The sequence below is a fragment of the Carcharodon carcharias genome, chromosome 4 (genome assembly GCF_017639515.1).
Source record: "Carcharodon carcharias isolate sCarCar2 chromosome 4, sCarCar2.pri, whole genome shotgun sequence".
In the NCBI taxonomy this organism is placed as follows: domain Eukaryota; kingdom Metazoa; phylum Chordata; class Chondrichthyes; order Lamniformes; family Lamnidae; genus Carcharodon; species Carcharodon carcharias.
The window spans coordinates 161,519,384-161,541,566 of record NC_054470.1 but is presented as its reverse complement, the minus strand read 5'-3'; the positions used below and the strand labels follow the sequence as shown (position 1 = coordinate 161,541,566).

Sequence of the window (22,183 nt, the reverse complement as noted above, 5' to 3'; positions counted from 1 at the left end):
TGTGGTAATGAATTCCACAGGCTCACCACTCTCTGAGTGAAGAAATTTATCCTCATCTCAGTCCTAAATGGTCCACCCCATATCCTCAGACTGTGACCCCGGTTCTGGACATCCCCACCATTGGGAACATCCTTCCCGCATCTACCCTGTCTAGTCCTGTTAGAATTTTATAGGATCCCCCTCTCATTCTTCTGAACTCCAGCGAATATAATCCCAATCAACTCAGTCTCTCCTCATGTCAGTCCCGCCATCCCAGGAATCAGTCGGGTAAACCTTCGCTGCACTCCCTCTATAGCAAGTACATCCTTCCTCAGATAAGAAGACCAAAACTGCACACACTATTCCAGGTGTTGTCTCACCAAGGCCCTGTACAATTGCAGCTGTTCCTGTACTCGAATCCTCTGGCTATGAAGGTCAACATACCATTTGCCTTCTTTACTGCCTGCTGCATCTGCATGCTTATCTTCAACGACTGGTATACAAGGACACCCAGGTGTTGTTGCACATTCCCTTCTCTCAATTTATAGCCATTCAGATAATCTGCCTTCCTGTTTTTGCTACCAAAATGGATAACCTCACGTTCATCCACATTATACTGCATCTGCCATGCATTTGCCCACTCACTCAGCTTGTCGAAATCACACTGAAGCATCTCTGCATCCTCCTCACAGCTCGGCCTCCCACCCAGCTTTGTGTCATCTGCAAATTTGGAGATATTACATTTAATTTCCTCATCTAAATCATTAATATATATTGTGAATAACTGGGGTCCCAGCATTGATCCCTGCAGTACCCCACTAGTCACTGCCTGCCATTCCGAAAAAGACCCGTTTATTCCTATTCTTTGTTTCCTGTCATGCCAACCAGTTTTCTATCCATCTCAATACACTACCCCCAATCCCATGCCCTTTAATTTTACACGCCAATCTCTTATGTGGGACTTTGTTGAAAGCCTTCTGAAAGTCCAAATAAACCACATCCACTGGCTCCCCCTCATCAACTCTATTAGTTACATCCTCGAAAAATTCCAGTAGATTTGTCAGGCACGGTTTCCCTTTCATAAATCCATGCTGACTCTGTCTGGTTCTGCCACTGTTTTCCAAGTAGAAAGATAGTCACATTCCTTTTTGTTCTTAAGCAACTCTAATATGGACTTGTTGGGCTGAATGTGTGTCATAAATGACTCTGTCACTAATTTCTATTAAGCCATGTTGATAAGTTTATAAATGATTTTTAAAAAATGGTGGCATTCACCAAATAGATGAATAATATACTGATGATGCAAGTTGTCATGTTCTGCCATTTGGTAAATCCCATGGTAGGTCATCCAGCTCAAGTGAAATGCTTCATATGTAGCAGGTATATCTGATAATGGAGTGCAATTTCATTTGACTGCATTAATAGTATCAACGAGGGCTAAATTTATGTTCATATTTCACATCTGTGCAGTATTTTTGCTTTTTTTCATGTGACTTTTAATGGATGTTGTGATTGACAAGCCAGTGCAATGATCACGAAATGCACGATTGCCATATAAATTAAAGGAATTGAAATCAAAATTTTAAATTTTATCAATCATGAGCTGCCTATAAATTAATTTTTAAAATTGTCTGAAGCAACATTAGTTATGTCTTGATTGGGTATGGTTGGAACCGGTTCATAGTGATCTGCACAGGTTTTAGAATCTATAGTGTATACACAAGGCTAAAAAAACTGTCAGTGTGGTGCTAATTTAGGCTGATAGTTTAGTGTTGATTAAACCAAACTGACATCAGTAGATTAGAATAAGCCTAAAACAATTCACAGTGCAATCCTTTTAGTTTATCTGTAACATTCTTTTAACACTCATATTTAAATGTTGTTGGCATACCATAATTACACATCTGAGCCTTGACTATGAAAGAACCTTTCATTATATACCAATGGGGAGAAGGTATTGATTAATAGCAAAGAACCCTTTGCCATTTCTAGTGTTACGGGAAGAAATAAGATTTATTTTTTTCTCCAGTCCCTGTGGAAACTATATTCTGTCTTCACACTGAGGATATTCTCTAATGTGTTGTGCAGCACTACAATGTGCTCAGTGAGATATATTAGGATTAGATCTAGCAGTTCAAAACTAGGCACTGACTAGATGCTGTGCAGAACCGTATACCGCCTCAATCTGCAATCTCATGACCAGACTCCATGAATATTCTCATCCTCAATAAAGATGGAGACCAGTATATGTGTGTTTGATAGGAGCAAAGGAATAGGAGTAGGCCGTTTAGCCCCTCGAACATATTCCACTGCTGTGAGATTATGGCTCATCTGGGACCTAACTCCATGTACTTGCCTTTGCCCCATATCGTTTAATATCTTTGGATCACAAAACCTATCAAACTCTAATTTAAAATGAACAAATTGATCTAGCATCAATAACTGTTTATGGAAGGGAAATCCAAATCCTTACCACTTTTTGTGTGTAGAGGTGTTTCCTAATTTCACTCCTGAAAAGTCTGGCTCTAATTTTTAGACTAAGGCCTTGATCCCAGACCCCCCTACCAACAGGAATAGTTTCTCTTTATCTACTGCATCTGTTCCCCTTAATTTCTTGAAAACTGTAATCAAATCACCCCCAACTGTCAAAATTTTAAGGTATATGCTAGTTTGTGTAATCTCTCCTGATAATTTAACCCTTGGGGTCAAGGTGTCATGCTGGTAAACTTGCAATGCACCCTCTCCAAGGCCATTATATCCTTCCTAAAGTGGGGTTCTCCGAACTGCTCACATTACTCCAGGTGTGGCCTCATCAAGACTTTGTATAGCTGAAGCACAATTTCTAACCTGGTTATTCTAGACTTCTAGACATAAAGGCCTTAACCTTTTTGATTATTTTCTATATCTGGTCATGACATTTTAAGATTCATATACCCGGGCCTCTATTGCTTTTAGCTTTTCTCCATTTGGAAAGTACTCTATTTTGCCCTTTTTTAGGATGCCCTCACGTTTGTCTACATAGAAATTCATTTGCCACAGTTTTACCCATTAACTTAAATTACAAAGATGCATTTATAGGTTTTGTTTCCAACTGCATAGATTACAATGCCGCCTATCTTTGTGTCATTGGCAAATTTAGATATGTGACTCTCTATCCCAATCTGAGTTGATAATAAATATGGTGAATGGTTGAGGCTGAAGTATGTGTAATGATCTTTACCAAAAATGCTGAATGCAGGTGGCATAGTGGCATTGTCACTGGACTAGTGTGCCAGAGACCCGGGTTTGAATTTGAATTCAATAAAATCTGGAATTAAAAGTCTAAAAGCTTAAAAAGATTTACTACAAGGAAGGAAATCTGCGGTCCTTACCTGGCCTGGCCTACATGTGACTCCAGAATCATCAGCAATGTGGTTGACTCTTAAATGCCTCCGAACAAGCGCAATTAGGGATGAACAATAAATGCATAGCCAGCGATGCCCACGTGAAAGAGTTTAAAAAAAAATCTGGTTCAAAACAGAATTGAAGTTTATAGAGATGAATTAAATATGCAATGGTTCTTTTGTTGCTGGGACATTTGAAATGCCGTACGAAGAAAACAACTGACCTGGTTTTAATAGGAAGGTACTGTGAAGTCGATTGTCTTTGAAATATACTTTATGGAATTTTTCCTCGAGTAAATGAGACACATTCCAAGTTTGGGAACATTGTGCATGGATTTTTAAAATATTTGCTCATGTTTATTTAGTCTGGTGTTTGATACTGATCATGTGAATTCTTCTCTTCTGGATGGTGTAAAGCTATTTGGGTGTTGTGGTTCCATCCATCCAAGCAAATGCGAGTTTTTTTTTCTTTACTCTTTCATGGGTTATGGGTGTCACTAGTAAGGCTGGCATTTGTTACCCATCCCTAATTGCCATTGAATAGATTACTAGGCCATTACAGAGGGTAGTTTTTTTTATTCATTCATAGGATGTGGGCTTCACTGGCTGGGCCAGCATTTATTGCTCATCCCTAGTTGCCTTTGAGAAGATGGTGGTGAACTGCCATCATGAACCGCTGCAGGCCATGTGGTGTAGGTACACCCACAGTGCTGTTAGGAAGGGAGTTCCAAGATTTTGACCCAGCAACAGTGAAGGAATGGCGATATATTTCCAAGTCAGGATGGTGAGTGACTTGGCGAGGAACTTGCAGGTGGTGGTGTTCCCATGTATCTGCTGCCCTTGTCCTTCTAGGTGGTAGTGGCCGTGGGTTTGGAAGGTTCTGTCTAAGGAGCCTTGGTGAATTCCTGCAGTGCATCTTGTACATGGTACACACTGCTGCTACTTTGCGTTGTTGGTGGAGGGAGTGAATGTTTGTGGATGTGGTGCCAATCAAGCGGGCAGCTTTGTCCTGTACAGTGTCAAGCTCCTTGTGTGTTGTTGGAGCTGCACTCATCCAGGCAAGTGAGGATTATTCCATCACACTCTTGACTTGTGCCTTGTAGGTGGTGGACAGGCTTTGGGGAATCAGGAGGTGAGTTACTCGTCGCACGATTCCTAGCCTCTGATCTGCTCTTGTGGCCACAGTATTTATATTGACCAGTTCAGATTCTGGTCAATGGTAACCCCCCCTCCCCCCCAGGATGTTGATAGTGGGGGATTTAGAGATGGTAGTGCCATTGAACATCAAGGGGTGATGGTTGGATTCTCTCTTGTTGGAGATGGTAATTGCCTTTCACTTGTATGGTGCGAATGTTACTTGCCACTCATCAGCCCAAGCCTGATATTGTCCAGGTCTTGCTACATTTAGACATGGACTGTTTCAGTATTTGAGGAGTTGCAAGTGGTGCTGAACATTCTGTTCACTCTGTTAAGAGCCACATGTGGGCCAGACCTGGTAAGGATGGCAGATTATCTTATCTAAAGAATATTAGTGAACCTGATGGATTTTTACAACAATTGATAGTTTCATGGTCACCATTACTATGTCTAACTTTATATTCCAGATTTATTAATTTAATTCAAATTCCACCAGCTGCCATAGTGAGAATTGAACCCATGTCCCCAGAGCATTAGGCTGAGCCTCTGGATTACTCGTCTAATGATTGGAGCTTTGGAAAACTTCAGTTTGAATTGAAATTAATTCACATTGATCGGCCATTTAAAAAAAAGCCCATTCAAGTATCCATAAGAGCATAATGCATAGTTAATAGACTTGAGTTATGCTGATGACAGCATCTTTTTGAGACATCACTCCCTAGTGAGGAAAGCCTTGAAACTGATTTGCATCAAAATAATGTAGGAATATATTAACACCGTCTCCTCAATCATCCCAATAAACAATCCCAAATATGGACAAAAGAGCTAAGTTCCAGAGGTAAGGTAAAAGTGGCTGCCCTTGGCATCATGGCAGCAATTGATCAACTGTGGCATTGAGGAGCCCTAGCAAAACTGAAGTCAGTGGGATTCGGTGCGGGGGGGTGGGGTGTGGTGGTATGCTACACTGGTTGGAGTCATACCTATCGCAAAGGAAGATAGTTTTGACTGTTGGAGGTCAATCATCTCAGCCCCAGGACATCTGTGCAGGTATTCCTCAGGGCAGTGTGGTAACCTTAACCACATTCAGCTGTTTCATCAATGACATTCCTTGCATCATTAGGTCAGGACTGGGGATGTTCTGAAGATTGTGCACTGCCCAGTCCCACTCATAACTCCTCAGATATTGAAGCAGATATTGTATGGTGCGAATGTTACTTGCCACTCATCAGCCCAAGCCTGGATATTGTCCAGGTCTTGCTGCATTTGGACATGGACTGCTTCAGTATTTGAGGAGTTGCAAATGGTGCTGAACATTCTGTTCACTCTGTTAAGAGCCACATGTGGGCCAGACCTGGTAAGGATGGCAGATTACCTTACCTAAAGAATATTAGTGAACCTGATGGAACCATATGCAGCAAGAGCTGGACAACATTCAGGCTTGGGCTGAATAGTGGCAAGTACCATTTGTGCCGCACAAGTGTCAGGCAATGATCTCGAACAAAAGAGAATCTAACTTTCTGTGCTTGACATTCAGCAGCATTACTTTCGCTGAATCCTCCACCATTAACATCCTGGGGGTTACTATTTACCAGAAACTTAACTGGACCAGATATGTAATATTGTTCAGAGGAAGGGAATTCTGTGTTGTGTAGCCCCCCCCTTCCGCCTCTCCAATACTTGTCCACCATCTACAAGACACAAGCTAGGAGTGTGATGGAATGCTCTACGCTTACCTGGATGAGTGCAGCTTCAACAACACTCTTGCAGCTTGACATCATCCAGGACAAAGATTGCTTAATTGACACCCCATCTACTGCCTTATGCATTCACTCCCTCCTCCACTGGCACACAGTGGCTGCAGTGTGTACCATATACAATGTGCATTGCAGCAACTCAGCAAGACTGCTTCAGCAGCACCTTAGACCCATGATCTTTACCACCTCGGAGGCCAAGGGCAGCAGACACATGGGAATACCACTACCTGCAAGTTTCCCCCCAAGTCACAAATCACGCAGACCTGGAAATATATTACTGTTGCTTCATTGTCACTGGGCCAAAATCCTGGAACTCCCTCCCTAATTGCACAGTGGGTTACCTACACCAACACAAGGACAGCAACGATTCAAGCAAGTGACTCACCACCACCACTTCAAGGACAATTTGAGATAGCTAATAAATGCTGGCTCTGCCAGCGATGCCCACATTCAATGAACAAATAAAATTGACCATACTTGAAATAGGTTTAGAAAGGTTTTACCTTTAAATATATATTGTTTTGCTGAAATAATAGCAAGTGACACTTTTAAACCTGTTGTTCGTGACCAAAGGCTAAAAGTTATTAAAGCTGTCTGCTTTGAGGCCATGATTTTATTCGATTTTTGAATTTGGGAAGCTTTCAGTATATGCATGTCATAAAACATTTTTGAGATTATAATGCTTTGAAAGTTAGCACAAGCGCTGTGCTGGTCATCATCTAAAGGATAGTGGAACATTTAAAACAAAACAAATAATTTTGGTTTCTTTGGGAATTGTAATATGGGGAGCAGGCAGGAAAATGGAGTTGAAGCCCTAGATCAGCCATGGTTGTGTTGAATGGCAGAGCAGGCTTGACAGGCCATATAATCTATTCCTCCTATTTCTTACGTTCTTGTGAATTTAATATTTCTCCAAGTTGGACTTTAAAGTTGAGCTAATTTATGAGGAACTTCTATATTTTCAGGGCAAGAATTCCATTATGTATGCACTTGTCTGTCTGTTTAATAACTCCCTCCCACAGAGTTTGAATCAAATAATATGAATGGGTTCTGGACACAATTAGATATGTTTCCAGAGGAAGAAGAGAATTAAGAAACTTGCTGAGCAGGTAGGAAGGTATAACTGAGGTCAAGAATGAAAAGCAAAGCTGGTTGTAGCCAGGCTGAGTGGAGGTAATGTTTTTGCCCCTGTTTGTTAGTCTGTTCGTCTGTAAACAATATATCTCAAAAGTTAATTGCTGGATTTCAACAAAGCTTGGTACACAGGTAGTGTATGGCCCAAGGAAGAACTGACTAGTTTTTGACGATCCTGGAATTTTTTTTAAACGATCTGTTAACACTGGGAGATGGGGCAAATTGACTTTTTTTTAAAGAATGTTGTGGGTTGTTTTATTTAGAATGACTGTTTTAGAATGTCGAAGATTGTCACAGCTGCTGTGGTGGAATTTGTCACAGCTATCAAAATTTGAGCAGTGTTTTTGGAGCAGGTTGTTGGATGTGGATTGGCTTGAAGCCTCCTCGGTGAGGTGGAAACCCTTTAATAATTAAAAAAAATCAGCTTTGCAGATATAAAGCGTGAATCAGGCAGAGAAAAGCCTCAAGGGAAAGCTGTATAATTGTGATATCTTGAGTTAGCACAGTGTGGTGGAGGTATGCACTCTACTTGAGGGCACCGTTCACTTGTTTTAGACTGTTTCGTTCATCCATTAGATATTAATCTTGCACCTACAAACATTGTTATATTTTATCATTATAAAAATAATTTTAATGAAAATTCATATTCAAAACATATATTCCTGTTCCATCGAATGACATCTTTCTTTACCCTGCACCTTTATGAAAAAGGCCCCACAGAATAAAACACATTTTCTCCACTTTCCTGAAGATGGTCCTACGGTACCGTATGGTTTCACAGGTTTTGCAGCTTTCTGATACTGCTTGGTTTTTTTTTCAAATGTAAATGCTGACAGTGAGAATCAGCAGTCTCTTTGACCATGGGGATGTTGTAATTCTGCACATTTCACCTCTCCCAATTATCCATGCACACTTCCAAGTTTTTTTCTTTTCAAGCATTACTGCTACTGCCTGGCTGAATAAAGTTTACTTAGTACGGACCAGGGATTGAAACTGGGTTCTGGCCAATTCAAGGATCTGCATAAACTTGTATACACTAATTGATCTCTTGCAATGTTGTACATCAGGAGTCAAGACTAAGGATTTTCAGGGGCTGCAGGGTTAAAGGGCAGGAAGACAATTGAACCAAGGTAAGTGAAGGGATAGGAGGCAGAGGGGGAGTGGAGAGAGTGTAAGGACAGGAGGGAATGGGAGAGAGGGGAGATTGGGGGAAAGAGGAGAGAAGGGTAAGGAGTGGAGAATGGTGGAAGAGAGATGAGAAGGTTGTAAAGATAGCAAGAAAGAACTTGCATTTATGTAGCACCTTTCATGTCCTCAGATACCCCAAAGTGCTTTATAACCTATTAAGTTCTTTGGAAATATTGTTAATTTTCTAATAAAGGTGAATTCAGCAGCCAGTTTGTGCACAGTCTCACAAGAATATTGACCAGATGATGTGTTTTAGTTGCATTGGTTGAGGACTAAATGCTAGCCATAATTTGGCTTAGATTTTCGTCCTCAAGGTGAGTATGTCAAACCAGGAAATGTCCCACTCATCACACCTGCCTTGGCAAAAAGGGGGAGGCGATGGCGTAGTGGTATTGTCGCTGGACTAATAATCCAGAGACCCAGGGTAATGCTCTGTGGACCTGGGTTTGAATCCCGCTACGGCAGATGGTGGAATTTGAATTCAATAAAAATCTGGAATTAAAAAGGTGACCTTGAAACTGTTGTCGATTGTTGTCATTAATGTCTTTCAGGGAAGGAAATCTGTTGTCCTTATCTGGTCTCGTCTACATGTGACTCCAGACCCACAGCAATGTGGTTGACTCTGAAATGGCCTAGCAAGCCACTCAGTTGTAACAAACCGCTACAAAGACACAAAAAAGGATTGAAACCAGATGGACCTCCCAGCATCGACCTAGGCACTGGAAACGACAATGGCAGTTGCATCCCTGTCTACCCTGCAAAGTCCTCCTTTCTAAAATCTGGGGGCTAGTGCCAAAATTGGGAGAACTGTCTCAGACTAGTCAAGCAACAGCCTGACATTGTCATTCTCATGGAGTCATACATTACAGATAATGTCCCAGATACCACCATCATCTTCCCTGGGTATGACCTGTCCCACCGGCAGGACAGAGCCAGCAGAGGTGGCAGCACAGTGGTATACAGTCGGGAGGGAGTTGCCCTGGGAGTCCTCAACATCAACTCCGGACCTCATGAATTCTCGTGGCATCAGGTCAAACATGGACCGGGAAACCCACCTGCTGATTACCACGTACTGCCCTCCCTCAGCTGATGAATCAGTGCTCCTCCATATTGAATATCACTTGGAGGAAGCACTGAGGGTAGCAAGGGCATAGAATGTTCTCTGGGTGGGGGACTTCAATGTCCACCACCAAGAGTGGTTCGGTAGCACCACTACTGACCGAGCTGGCCGAGTCCTAAATGACACAGCTACTAGACTGGGTCTGCTGCAGGTGGTGAGGGAACCAACAAAAGGGGAAAACATACATATTTGACCTCATCCTCACCAACCTGCCTGCCGCAGATGCATCTGTCCGTGACAGTATTGGTAGCAGTATCGCACAGTCATTGTGGAGATAAAGTCCCGCCTTCACGTTAAGGATATCCATCATGTTGTGTGGTACGACCATCGTGCTGAATAGGATAGATTTTGAACAGATCTAGCAACTCAAGACTGGGCATCCATGAGGCGCTGTGTGCCATCAGCAGCAGCAGCATAATTGTACTCAAACACAATCTGTAACCTCTTGGCCTGGCATATCCTCCACTCTACCATCAAGCCAGGAGATCAACCCTGGTTGAATGAAGAGTGCAGGAGGGCATTCCATGAGCAGCACCAGGCATACCTAAAAATGAGGTGTCAACCTGGTGAAGCTATAAAACAAGACCAGTTGTGTGCCAAACAGCATAAGCAGCAAGTGATAGAGCTAAGTGATCCCACAACCAACAAATCAAATCTAAGCTCTGCAGTCCTGCCACATCCAGTTGTGAATGGTGGTGGACAATTAACGAACTCGCTGGAGTAGGTGGCTCCACAAATATCCCCATCCTCAAATGATGGAGGAGCCCAGCACAGCAGTGCAAAAGATGAGGCTGAAGCATTCGCAACGATCCATCTCGGCTTCCTCTGGAGGTCCCCAGCATCACAGGTGCCAGTTTTCAGCCAATTCAATTCACTCCATGTGTTATGAAGAAACAGCTGAAAGCACTGGATACGGCAAAGGCTATGAGCCCTGACAACATTCTGGAAAGAGTACTGAAGACTTGTGCTCCAGAACTTGCCGCGCTCCTAGCAAAGCTGTTCCAGTACAGCTATAACACTGGCATCTACCCAGCTATGTGGAAAATTGCCCAGGTATGCCCTGTACACAAAAAGCAGGACAAATTCAACCTGGCCAATTACCACCCCATCAGTCTACTCTCGATCATCAGTAATGGGAAAGGGTCATCAACATTGCTATCAAGCGGCATTTGCTTAAAAATAACCTGCTCATTGATGTCTAGTTTGGGTTCCGCCAGGGCCATTCAGCCCCTGACTTCATTACAGCCTTGGTTCAAACATGGACAAAAGAGCTGAACGCCCGAGGTGAGAGTGACTGCCCTTGACGTCAAGGCAGCATTTGACCGAGTTTGGCATCAAGGAGCCCTAGCAAAATGAACCCTAGCAAAACTGGAGTCAATGGGAATTGGGGAAAACTCTCCGCTGGTTGGAGTCATACCTAGCACAAAGGAAGATGGCTGTGGTTGTTGGAGGTCAGTCATCTCGGCTCCAGGACATCACTGCAGGAGATCCTCAGGGTGGTGTCCTAGGCCTAACCATCTTTATCAATGACCTTCCTTCCATCTTAATGCCAGAAGTGGGGATGTTTGCTGATTGCACAATGTTCAGCACTATTCTCGACGACTCAGACACTGAAGCAGTCCATGTCCAAATGCAGCAAGACCTGGACAATATCCAGGCTTGGGCTGACAAGTGGCAAGTAACATTCACGCCACACAGTGTCAGGCAATGACCATTTCCAACAAGAGAAAATCTAACCATTGTCCCATGACATTCAATGGCATTACCATCACTGAAGCTCTCACTATCAACATCCTAGGGGTTACCATTGACCAGAAACTGAACTAGACTAGCCATATAAATACTGTGGCTACAAGAGCAGGTCAGAGGCTAGGAATCGTGCGACGAGTAACTCGTCTCCTGATTCCCCAAAGCCTGTCCACCATCTACAAGGCACAAGTCAGGAATGTGATGGAATAGTCCCCACTTGCCTGGATGAGTGCATCTCCTACAACACTGAAGAAGCTGGACACCGTCCAGGACAAAGCAGTCCGCTTAATTGGCACCACATACACAAACGTTCACAGTAGCAGCAGTATGTACCATCTACAAGATGCACTGCAGGAATTCATCAAGGCTCCTTGGACAGCATCTTCCAAACCCACTACCACTTAGAAGGACAAGGGCAGCAGACACATAGGAACACCACCACCTGGAAGTTCCCCTGACTTGGAAATATATTGCCATTCTTTCACTGTCACTGGGTCAAAATCCTGGAACTCCCTTCCTAACAGCACCAAGGGTGTACCTACACCACATGGACTGCAGCGGTTCATGAAGGCAGCTCACCACCACCTTCTCAAGGTCAACTAGGGATGGGCAATAAATGCTGGCCCAGCCAGCGAAAATTAAAGTGCCCCAAATGGCAGGATCTTTGTTCCGGGCGGGGAGGGGTGTGTGGCCTGGAGTCACATCTGCCGTCCCTGGACTCAAATCAGAGGTGGCTACAGGGGCTGCCAAATATCAAGGCGGGCTGTTTAAAATGCCTGCCTTGAATCTCTGGGACTTTGTTCCAATTGTTTTCTTGAACATTGGGCCGTCTAGCCCTCACCCCTCGTACCAACCCCCATGCCCTTACATGCCTACTCATGCCCCCCAATTTCCCTCAATGGCCTCATACCCTCCATGCCAACCTAGTGCCAACTCATAACCCCCGTCCTCAACCTTTTGACCTTACACACTCCATGCCAACTGAGCTAGTATCCCCTTGGCAGACCTCAGGAGCCATGTGGAGATGAAATAAAATAAAGTTCTAAGTATCTATTACAGACTTCAGTATATAAAAAATCTCATTCGTGAAAGCCCACTCAAAATATTTAAATCCCCTCAAGTACTTAATCTTCTAAAAACAAACATTTTTATTCATAACAGCAAAATACTGCGGATGCTGGAAATCTGAAACAAAAACAAAAATTGCTGGAAAAACTCAGCAGGTCTGACAGCATCTGTGGAGAGAAAGACAGAGTTAATGTTTCGAATCCATATGACTCTTCTCCAGAACAAAAGAGTAGAATTTTGGCGAAATATATACTGTTTAAGTGAGGTGGGACAGATGAAGATGGATAGAAGGCCAGTGAAAGGTGGAAGCAAAGGAGAGATTGCAAATGATGTCCTAAACAAAAGGTCGAAGGGGTGTTGAAGGTGGTGATAATGGCTAAAGGAGGTGCTAATGGTGACATTGAGTAGCAAGCAGGATGAGCAAGTGACAGATGGCCAATTCAGATTTTGACGAACTCAGAATTCTGCCAACTCCAGCATGATGGCACCACCAAACACACCTTCCCTTCAACCACCCCCCCCCCCACTCCCCAGTTGGCATTCCGTAGGGATCATTCCCTCCATCGCCCCCTACACATCAACCCCCTCCCATGGCACCTTCCCATGCAATCGCAAAAGGTGCAACACCTGCCCCTTTACTTACCTACTCCTCACATTCCAAGGGCCCAAACACTGCTTTCAAGTGAAGCAGTACTTCACTTGCACTCCCCTCTACTGTATTCGCTGCTCCCAATGTAGCCTCCTCTACATTGGAGAGACCAAATGCAGACTGGGTGACTGCTTTGTGGAACACCTTTGGTCTGTCCGCAAGCATGACCCAGTCCTTCCTGTTGCTTGCCATTTCTACACACCACCCTGCTCTTTATGCCCACATGTCCGTCCTTGGCGTGCTGCAATGTTCCAGTGAAGCTCAACGCAAACTGGAGGAACAGCACCTCATCTTCCGATTTAAGCACTTTTAGTGTTTTAGTGTTTAGTGTTTTTAAGTCTTCCAGACTTAACATTGAGTTCAACAGCTTTAGATCATGAACTCTCTCCTCCATCCTTACCCCTTTTTGATCTCCTTTTTTTCAAATATTTTTAAAATTTTTATATATACCTTTTTCCCACCAATTTATTATTATTTTTAAAATTTATTTCCATTCATTGTTTTATCCCCACCTTTTAGCCTAATTTGATCTTTTCTCCCACACTGTCCCCTCCCCCCCGCTAGGGCCACCTGTCACTTGCTCGCTACTCTTAATGTCACCATTGGCACCTCCTTTAGCCAGTATCACCAATATCAACACCCCTTTGACCTTTTTATGACATCTTATGCAATCTCTCCTTTGCCTCCACTTATCACCTCTACTTCATCTGTCCCACCCCCCTTAAACAGTATATATTTCACCTCATTTCTACTTCTCTTTAGTTCTAAAGAGTCATCTGGACTCGAAACGTTAACTTTGTCTTTCTCTCCACAGATTCTGTCAGACCTGCTGAGATTTTTCAGCAATTTTTGTTTTTGTTTCAGATTTCCCACATCTGTAATATGTTGTATTTATCTTAGTGTTTAATGGACTGCCACATCTCTTCCAGGAATGCCTTCCTTGAAGAAATACTGCCCTTCTCTCCGACAGGATTTCCACTTGTCACTTTTGCCCTGTTCACTTTCATTGCTTACCATTTCCCTCCTGGTGTTTGACAAGGTGTTTACTAAAACTCGCTTTCACAGCCATATTTCCTTCCTCGGTGACCTTGACCGTTTCTGTCTCTGACTTACCTGACGTGGATTCCAACTGAAGTTCCACCCCTCATGTTTTGAATCTGCCCAGGATTACAGGTTTCTCTGGGATATATAACACTCCTCCTCGGACTACTGTTCTTGCCTCATCATGAGATCCACACTCAGTGCCATGCGCCGCTATATGAACACGCTCGATCTCTTCCTCCAGCAGCACTGACTCACCCTATCTCTAAGCTGTCCTTGATCCCAGTTTCATTTTATTCTTCCTCTCATCTGACGCCTTAACAAGAAACTTTGTCTCTTTCCCTCGGGTGCTAAGGAACGCAAGCTCCAACAACTCATTGATACCAAGACCCAGCCAGGACCTTCCATCCCTTCCCGTCCTTCTGACCCCACCCGGTCTTCTAATCCCAACCCCTGCCGTGTATTCACCATACCCCCTGACCTTCCCCGCTCTGATGCTGAATTTTCAGTACTCAGCAAAGGACTCAGTTTCATACCCTTACGCCCTCACCTCAATGAATTCCGGGTTCGGCACGATGTTGAATTCTTCTTGCGCTGCCTTCGTCTCTGTGCTCACTTCTTTGGGCAGGGGTCCTCACCCTGTTCCACAGATCCTCTCACCCGCCTCCAGTATTCTCCCTCCACCCGGACCTCTCCCTCTGGCCTCTTATCTGCTCTTGATCTTTTCATTGAGGACTGTCGGCGTGACATCGACCGTCTCAATTTCTCTGCTTCTCTAACCTGTCTCCTCCTGAACTTGCTGCACTCCATTCTCTCAGGTCCAACCCTGACTTTGTTATCAAACCTGCTGACAAGGGTGGTGCTGTTGTTGTCTGGTGTATTGATCTCTATCTTGCAGAGGCTGAACGTCAACTCGCAGACACTTCCTACCTCCCCCTGGACCATGACCCCACCACTGAACACCAAGCCATAGTTTCCAGGACTGTCACTGACCTCACTGGAGATCTTCCCTCCACAGCTACCAACTTCATGGCCTCCCAACCTCGGACAGCCTGCCTCTACCTCCTCCCCAAAATCCACAAACAGGACTGTCCCGGTAGACCAGTCATGTCAGACTGTTCCTGCCCCACAGAACTCATTTCTTCTTATCTTGATTCCATTCTCTCTCCCCTTGTCCAGTCTCTTCCTACCTACATCGGCGATTCCTCTGGTGCCCTACGTCATACGGTTTCCAGTTCCCTGGCCCCAACCGCTGCCTTTTTAGCATGGATGTCCAACCCCTCTACACCTCCATACCCCGCCAGGATGGTCTAAGGGCTCTCCACTTCTCCCTTGAGCAGAGGCCCGAACAATCCTCATCCACCATCACTCTGCTCCGTCTGGCTGACCTTGTTCTTTCACTGAACAATTTCTCCTTAAACTTGTCTCACTTCCTCCAAGTAAAAGGTGTGGCTATGGGTACCCACATGGGCCCCAGTTATGCCTGTCTTTTAATGGGGTATGTGGAACATTCCTTGTTCCAGTTGTACTCAGACCCCCTCTCACAACTCTTTCTCCGGTACATCGATGACTGTTTCGGTGCCGCCTCATGCTCTTGTCTGGACCCGAAAAGTTTATTAATTTTGCTTCCAATTTCCACCCTTCCCATCACTTTCACATGGTCCAGCACTGACACTTCCCTTTCTTTCCTTGACCTCTCTGTCTCAATTTCTGGTGATAGACTGTCCACCAATATTCATTACAAGCCCACCGACTCCCACAGCTACCTTGACTACAACTCCCCACACCCTGCTTCCTTTAAGGACCCCATCCCATTCTCTTAGTTCCTTTGCCTCTGTCGCATCTGTTCCGATTATGCCACCTTCCAAAACAGTTCTTCTGACATGTCTCTCTTCTTCCTTAACCGAGTTTCCCACCCACGGTGGTTGACAGGGCCCTCAACTGTGTCTGTCCCATCTCCCACGCCTCTGTCCTTGCACCTTCCTTTCCCTCTCAGAACCATGCTAGGGTCCCCCTTGTCCTCACTTTTCACCCCACCAGCCTCCCATTCAAAGGATCAACCTCCGCCAATTCCAGCACTATGCCATGCCTTCAGCACCCCCCCTCCCATCAACATTGCATAGGGACTGTTCCCTCCGGGACACCCTGGCCCACACCTCCATACACCTCATTCCCCTCCCATGGCACCTTCCCATGCAATCGCAGAAGGTGCAACATCTTCCCCTTTACTTCCCCCCCCCCTCACTGTCCAAGGGCCCAAACACTGCTTTCGATCAATTGCACTTCCCTCAATTTGGTCTACTGCATTTGCTGCTCCCAATGCAGTCTCCTTTACATTGGAGAGATCAGATGCAGACTGGGTGACCGCTTTGCGGAACATCTTTGGTCTGTCTGCAAGCATGACCCAGACCTTCCTGTCGCTTGCCATTTCAATACACCACCCTGCTCTCATGCCCACATATCCTTGGCCTGCTGCAATGTTCCAGCGAAGCTCAACGCAAACTGGAGGAACAGCACCTCATCTTCTGATTAGGCACTTTACAGCCTTCCGGACGTAACATTGAGTTCAACAATTTCAGATCATGAACTCTCTTCTCCATCCTCACCCCTTTTTGATCCCCTTTTTTCAAATATTTATTTTTTAATCTTTACATATACATTTTTTCCCACCTGTTTCTATTATATTTAAAATTCATTTCCTTTCATTGTTTTTTCCCCATCTTTTAGCCTATTTTGATCTTTTCTCCCACGCTGCACACCGCCTGCCCCCCATCTGCCACTTGCTCATCCTGCTCTTAATGTCACCATTAGCACCACCTTTAGCCAGCATCACTACCATTAACACCCCGACCTTTTGTTTATGACGTCTTTTGCAATCTCTCCTTTGCCTCTGCCTATCACTGGCCTTCTATCCAGCTTCATCTGTCCCACCCCCTTTAAACAGTATATAATATATTTCTACTTCTCTTTAGTTCTGAAAAAGAGTCATCTGGACTTGAAGCGTTAACTCTGTCTTTCTCTCCATAGATGCTGTCAGATCTGCTGAGTTTTTCCAGCAACTTTTGTGATTTGTATTCATAACCCTACCTCAAATACAGCTAAATTTCTTTAAGCTGTCAATCAAACGGTGAACTTGCAGCATCCTCCTCCCCCCACCCACTCTGAGATTGCTAGGTTGTGAAATGCAGTCAGAATTAATAACATAATGACAGTCCTTTGGGTTATATCAACAAATAGTTACTGCAATTGCTCGAACAGATTTTTTTCAATTCTCTCAGACACCGGCAGGTTTTTTTCAAATTTTAAAGGGCTGGCCATTTAAATAACTTGATGGCTTGACAGTTCTACATACCTTTTCTGCCTTTCACTAGCATTTATGACTTCTGTAATGATTTGTAACCCCCACACTCTGGGATAGGCCCTTTTTTCCAGCGCACATGGGGTCTGTTTGGACTCAGCACTGAGTTCAAATGGCCCTGCTGAATTCGGGGGTCTCTCTCTCTCTCTCTCTCTCTCTCTCTCTCTCTCTCTCTCTCTCTCTCTCTCTCTCTCTCTCTCTCTCCCCCCCCCCCCCCCCCCCCCCCCCCCCCCGCCACCAAAACAATCCCGGCCAAATTAGTTCTGCTGGATGTGTGTGTGGGTTTTCCAGATCCTAGGTTCAAGCACCATTTTGGATACACCAAGGAGTCTCCACGACTGCACGAAAAACTGCCCTGCTCTTCTCCAGATGTTTCCAAAGGATCTTTCACACCCATCTGAGACGGCAGGTGGAGCTTTGGTTTAACTTTGCATCTAAAAAGTGCTGCACCGAAGCATCAGTGTGGATTGTGTGTTAAAGTCTCTGGAGTGGGCCTTGAACTCAGGACTTTCTGAATGATGTAAGTGTGCTACAACTGAGCCAAGGCTGATAGAGGAGAGAGGGGTGTGAGCAGGAATGGAATGGGAAAGATGAGTACCAGAAGAGCAAGGAAGAGAAGGTAAGGAGAGATGGGGTTGAAGGAGAGAAGGTGTGGGCAGTACAAGTTGCCTATGGTAGTTCTTGTGATTTATATGCATCATGTGCAATTTTGTCAGTGACAGTTCTACAAGGGTGTGGTCATAACATACTAAGTGAATGAAATTCTTGTAAATTAGTCAAAGAAATGTGTTGGAAAACAAATGGTGAAATGTTGTCGTCCTAAACCCAGATCTTTAGTTTCTGTGGAATTATGTTGTTTCAGAGGACATCTTGACCATGATACTTGCCTCCTAATCCTCAGTAAATTACTCATCATACAATTTTCCTTCCAGGTCCCATGAGAACTGACATTCTGCCTGGGCCACTCAGCTCATTACTGCCTTGGTCCAAACATGGACAAAAGAGCTAACTTCATGAGTTGAGGTAAAAGTCACTGCCCTTGACTTCAAGGCAGCATTTGGCCGTGTGTGGCATCAAGGAGCCTGAGCAAAATTGATGTCGATGGGATTTAGGGGAAGACAGAATGGGGAGGAACTCTCCACTGGTTGGAGTCATACCTAGCACAAAGGAAGATGGTTGTGGTTGTTGGAAGCCAATTATCTCAGCCCAGAACATTGCTGCAGGAGCTCTTCAGGGTAATGTCTTAGGCCCAAACGTCTTCAGTTACTTCCATCAATGGGCTTCCTTCCAGCATAAGATCAGAAGTGGGGTGTGTGCTAACGATTGCACATTTTTCCATTTGCGACTCCACAGGTAACTGAAGCAGTCTGTGTCCATATCCAACAAGGCCTGGACAACATTCAGGCTTGAACTGATAAGTGGCGAATAATATTTGCGCCATACAAATGCCAGGCAATGACCATCTCCAGCAAGAGAAAATCTAACTATCATCCACTGACATTCAATAGCATTACCATCGCTGAATCTCCTACTATCAATATCCTGTGAGTTACCATTGACCTGCAACTTAACTGGGCAAATCATATAGATATTGTGGCTACAAGAGCTGTCAGAAGAAGGGAATTCTGTAACGTGTAACTCACTTCCTGACTCCCCAAGCTCTATCCATCATCTATAAGGCACAAGTTTGGAATAATGGAATGCTCTCTATTTGCCTGGATGAATGCAGCTCCAACAACACTCAAAAAGCTCGACACCACCATCAAGATCAAAACAGCCTGCTTGATCAGCACCCCCATTCACACCTTAATCATTCACTTCCTCCACCACCGGCATGCAGTAGCAGCAGTGTGTACCATACAAGAAACGCACTGCAGTAACTTGCCAAGCCTCCTTTTGATAGCATCTCCCATACCTGTGTCCTCTACCACCTCGAAGGACAAAGACAGCAGACGACTGGAAACACCACCTGCATGTTCTCCTCTAAGCCACACATCATCCTGACTTTGAATTATATCACCATTCCTTCATACCTTTGGGCCAAAAACCTGAAACTCCCTCCCCTAACAGTACCTGCACTAGATGGACTGCAGCAGTTCAAGAAGGTGGCTCACCACCGCTTTCTCAAAGGCAATTTGGAATGTACAACAAATGCTGGCCTTGTCAGTGATACTCATGTGCTGTGAAAGAATTTTAAAAAATAGTAAATGTCTCCTTCGCCTCAGATCCTGTCCCTCTCCTTTTCAAAACTGACCGCTTTAAAAAAAAAGCAGTCCATCCCATTGTTCTTGCAAACACCAATCTCCCTTTCCCCTGCAAATTTTTCAGTGTGTTATCTGTTCCCTCACAACTAGCTCTTTGAATTCCTCCAATCTGGTTTCTCCATTACACAGTAATGAAACAGCCCTAACTGAGTCATGAACAACATTCTCAGTGACCATGACTGTGATGCATTCTCCCTCCTCAACCTCTCTGTAGCCTTCAACACAGTCAGCCACAAATTTGTCCAACACACCTGTGGCCAGCTCAATGTGGTTTGCCATCACTCTGTTCCACTCTTACCCACCCAGTCATAGCTAAAGTATTTTTAAAAATAGCTATCTCTCTTTCCATTCTCAAATTGCCAGCTCTGGAGTCCCACAAGGATCCATCCCTGCATCCCCCTCTTCTACATGTTTGCTAATACCACCCAGCTTTACTTCTCTCTCGACTGCATATCTGACATTCAGTCATGGATGAGTCACATTTTCCTCCAGCTAAACATTGAGATAACTGATGTCATTATCTTTGGCCCTTGTCAGAAGCTCTGTACCCTCACCGCCCAAAGTAGCTCCTGCCCCAACCACTTTCAGTCTGAACTAGACCGTTCACAACTACATTACATATTCAACTCTAAACTGAACAAAAACAGAATTACCTGGAAAAACTCAGCAGGCCTGGCAGCATCGGCGGAGAAGAAAAGAGTTGATGTTTCGAGTCCTCATGACCCTTCGACAGAAATTGAGTTCGAGTCCAAGAAGGAGTTGAAATATAAGCTGGTTTAAGGCGTGTGGGCGGGGGGGGGGGGGGGAGAGAGAGAGAGAGAAGTGGAGGGGGTTGGTGTGGCCATAGGGACAGACAAGCAGCGATAGAAGCAGATCATCAAAAGATGTCACAAACAACAGAACAAAAGAACACATAGGTGTTAAATTGGTGATATTATCTAAACGAATGAGCTAATTAAGAATGGATGGTAGGGCACTCAAGGTATAGCTCTAGTGGGGGTGGGGAGAGCATAAAAGATTTAAAAATATTTAAAAATAATGGAAATAGGTTGGAAAAGAAAAATCTATATAATTTATTGGGAAAAAAAAGGAAGGGGGAAACAGAAAGGGGGTGGGGATGGGGGAGGGAGCTCACGACCTAAAGTTGTTGAATTCAATATTCAGTCCGGAAGGCTGTAAAGTGCCTAGTCGGAAGATGAGGTGTTGTTCCTCCAGTTTGCGTTGGCCTTCACTGGAGCAATGCAGCAAGCCAAGGACAGACATGTGGGCAAGAGAGCAGGGTGGAGTGTTAAAATGGCAAGCGACAGGGAGGTTTGGGTCATTCTTGCGGACAGACCGCAGGTGTTCTGCAAAGCGGTCGCCCAGTTTACGTTTGGTCTCTCCAATGTAGGGGAGACCACATTGGGAGCAACGAATGCAGTAGACTAAGTTGGGGGAAATGCAAGTGAAATGCTGCTTCACTTGAAAGGAGTGTTTGGGCCCTTGGACGGTGAGGAGAGAGGAAGTGAAGGGGCAGGTGTTGCATCTTTTGCGTGGGCATGGGTTGGGGAGTAGGGGGTGATGGAGGAGTGGACCAGGGTGTCCCGGAGGGAACGATCTCTACGGAATGCCGATAGGGGGGGTGAAGGGAAGATTTGTTTGGTGGTGGCATCATGCTGGAGTTGGCGGAAATGGCGGAGGATGATCCTTTGAATGCGGAGGCTGGTGGGGTGATAAGTGAGGACAAGGGGGACCCTATCATGTTTCTGGGAGGGAGGAGAAGGCGTGAGGGCGGATGCGCGGGAGATGGGCCAGACACGGTTGAGGGCCCTGTCAACGACCGTGGGTGGAAAACCTCGGTTAAGGAAGAAGGAGGACATGTCAGAGGAACTGTTTTTGAAGGTAGCATCATCGGAACAGATCTCCTTTCAAGTGAAGCCGCATTTCACTTGCATTTCCCCAACTTAGTCTACTGCATTCGTTGCTCCCAATGTGGTCTCCTCTGCATTGGAGAGACCAAACGTAAACTGAGCGACCGCTTTGCAGAACACCTGCGGTCTGTCCGCAAGAATGACCCAAACCTCCCTGTCGCTTGCCATTTTAACACTCCACCCTGCTCTCTTGCCCACATGTCTGTCCTTGGCTTGCTGCATTGCTCCAGTGAAGGCCAACGCAAACTGGAGGAACAACACCTCATCTTCCGACTAGGCACTTTACAGCCTTCCGGACTGAATATTGAATTCAACAACTTTAGGTCTTGAGCTCACCCCTCCATCCCCACCCCCTTTCTGTTTCCCCCTTCCTTTTGTTTTTTTTCCAATAAATTATATAGATTTTTCTTTTCCCACCTATTTCCATTATTTTTAAATATTTTTAAATC

General features: G+C 44.8%; 1 protein-coding gene across 3 annotated transcripts in view; it reads left to right on the top strand.

Moving 5' to 3' along the window:
• tbca (tubulin cofactor a) overlaps positions 1–22,183 on the top strand; it is a 91,985-nt gene that overhangs the window by 18,619 nt on the left and 51,183 nt on the right. Inside the window, exon 1 of one of the 3 annotated variants that reach the window (XM_041186828.1) lies at positions 18,669–18,913. The exons of the other annotated variants lie outside the window; for them this stretch is intronic. Coding sequence (XP_041042762.1) covers positions 18,684–18,913 — 230 coding nt within the window. The 5' untranslated portion in view covers positions 18,669–18,683. Of the gene's footprint in view, positions 1–18,668; positions 18,914–22,183 lie in introns of those variants that run through there. 3 annotated transcript variants of the gene reach the window in all.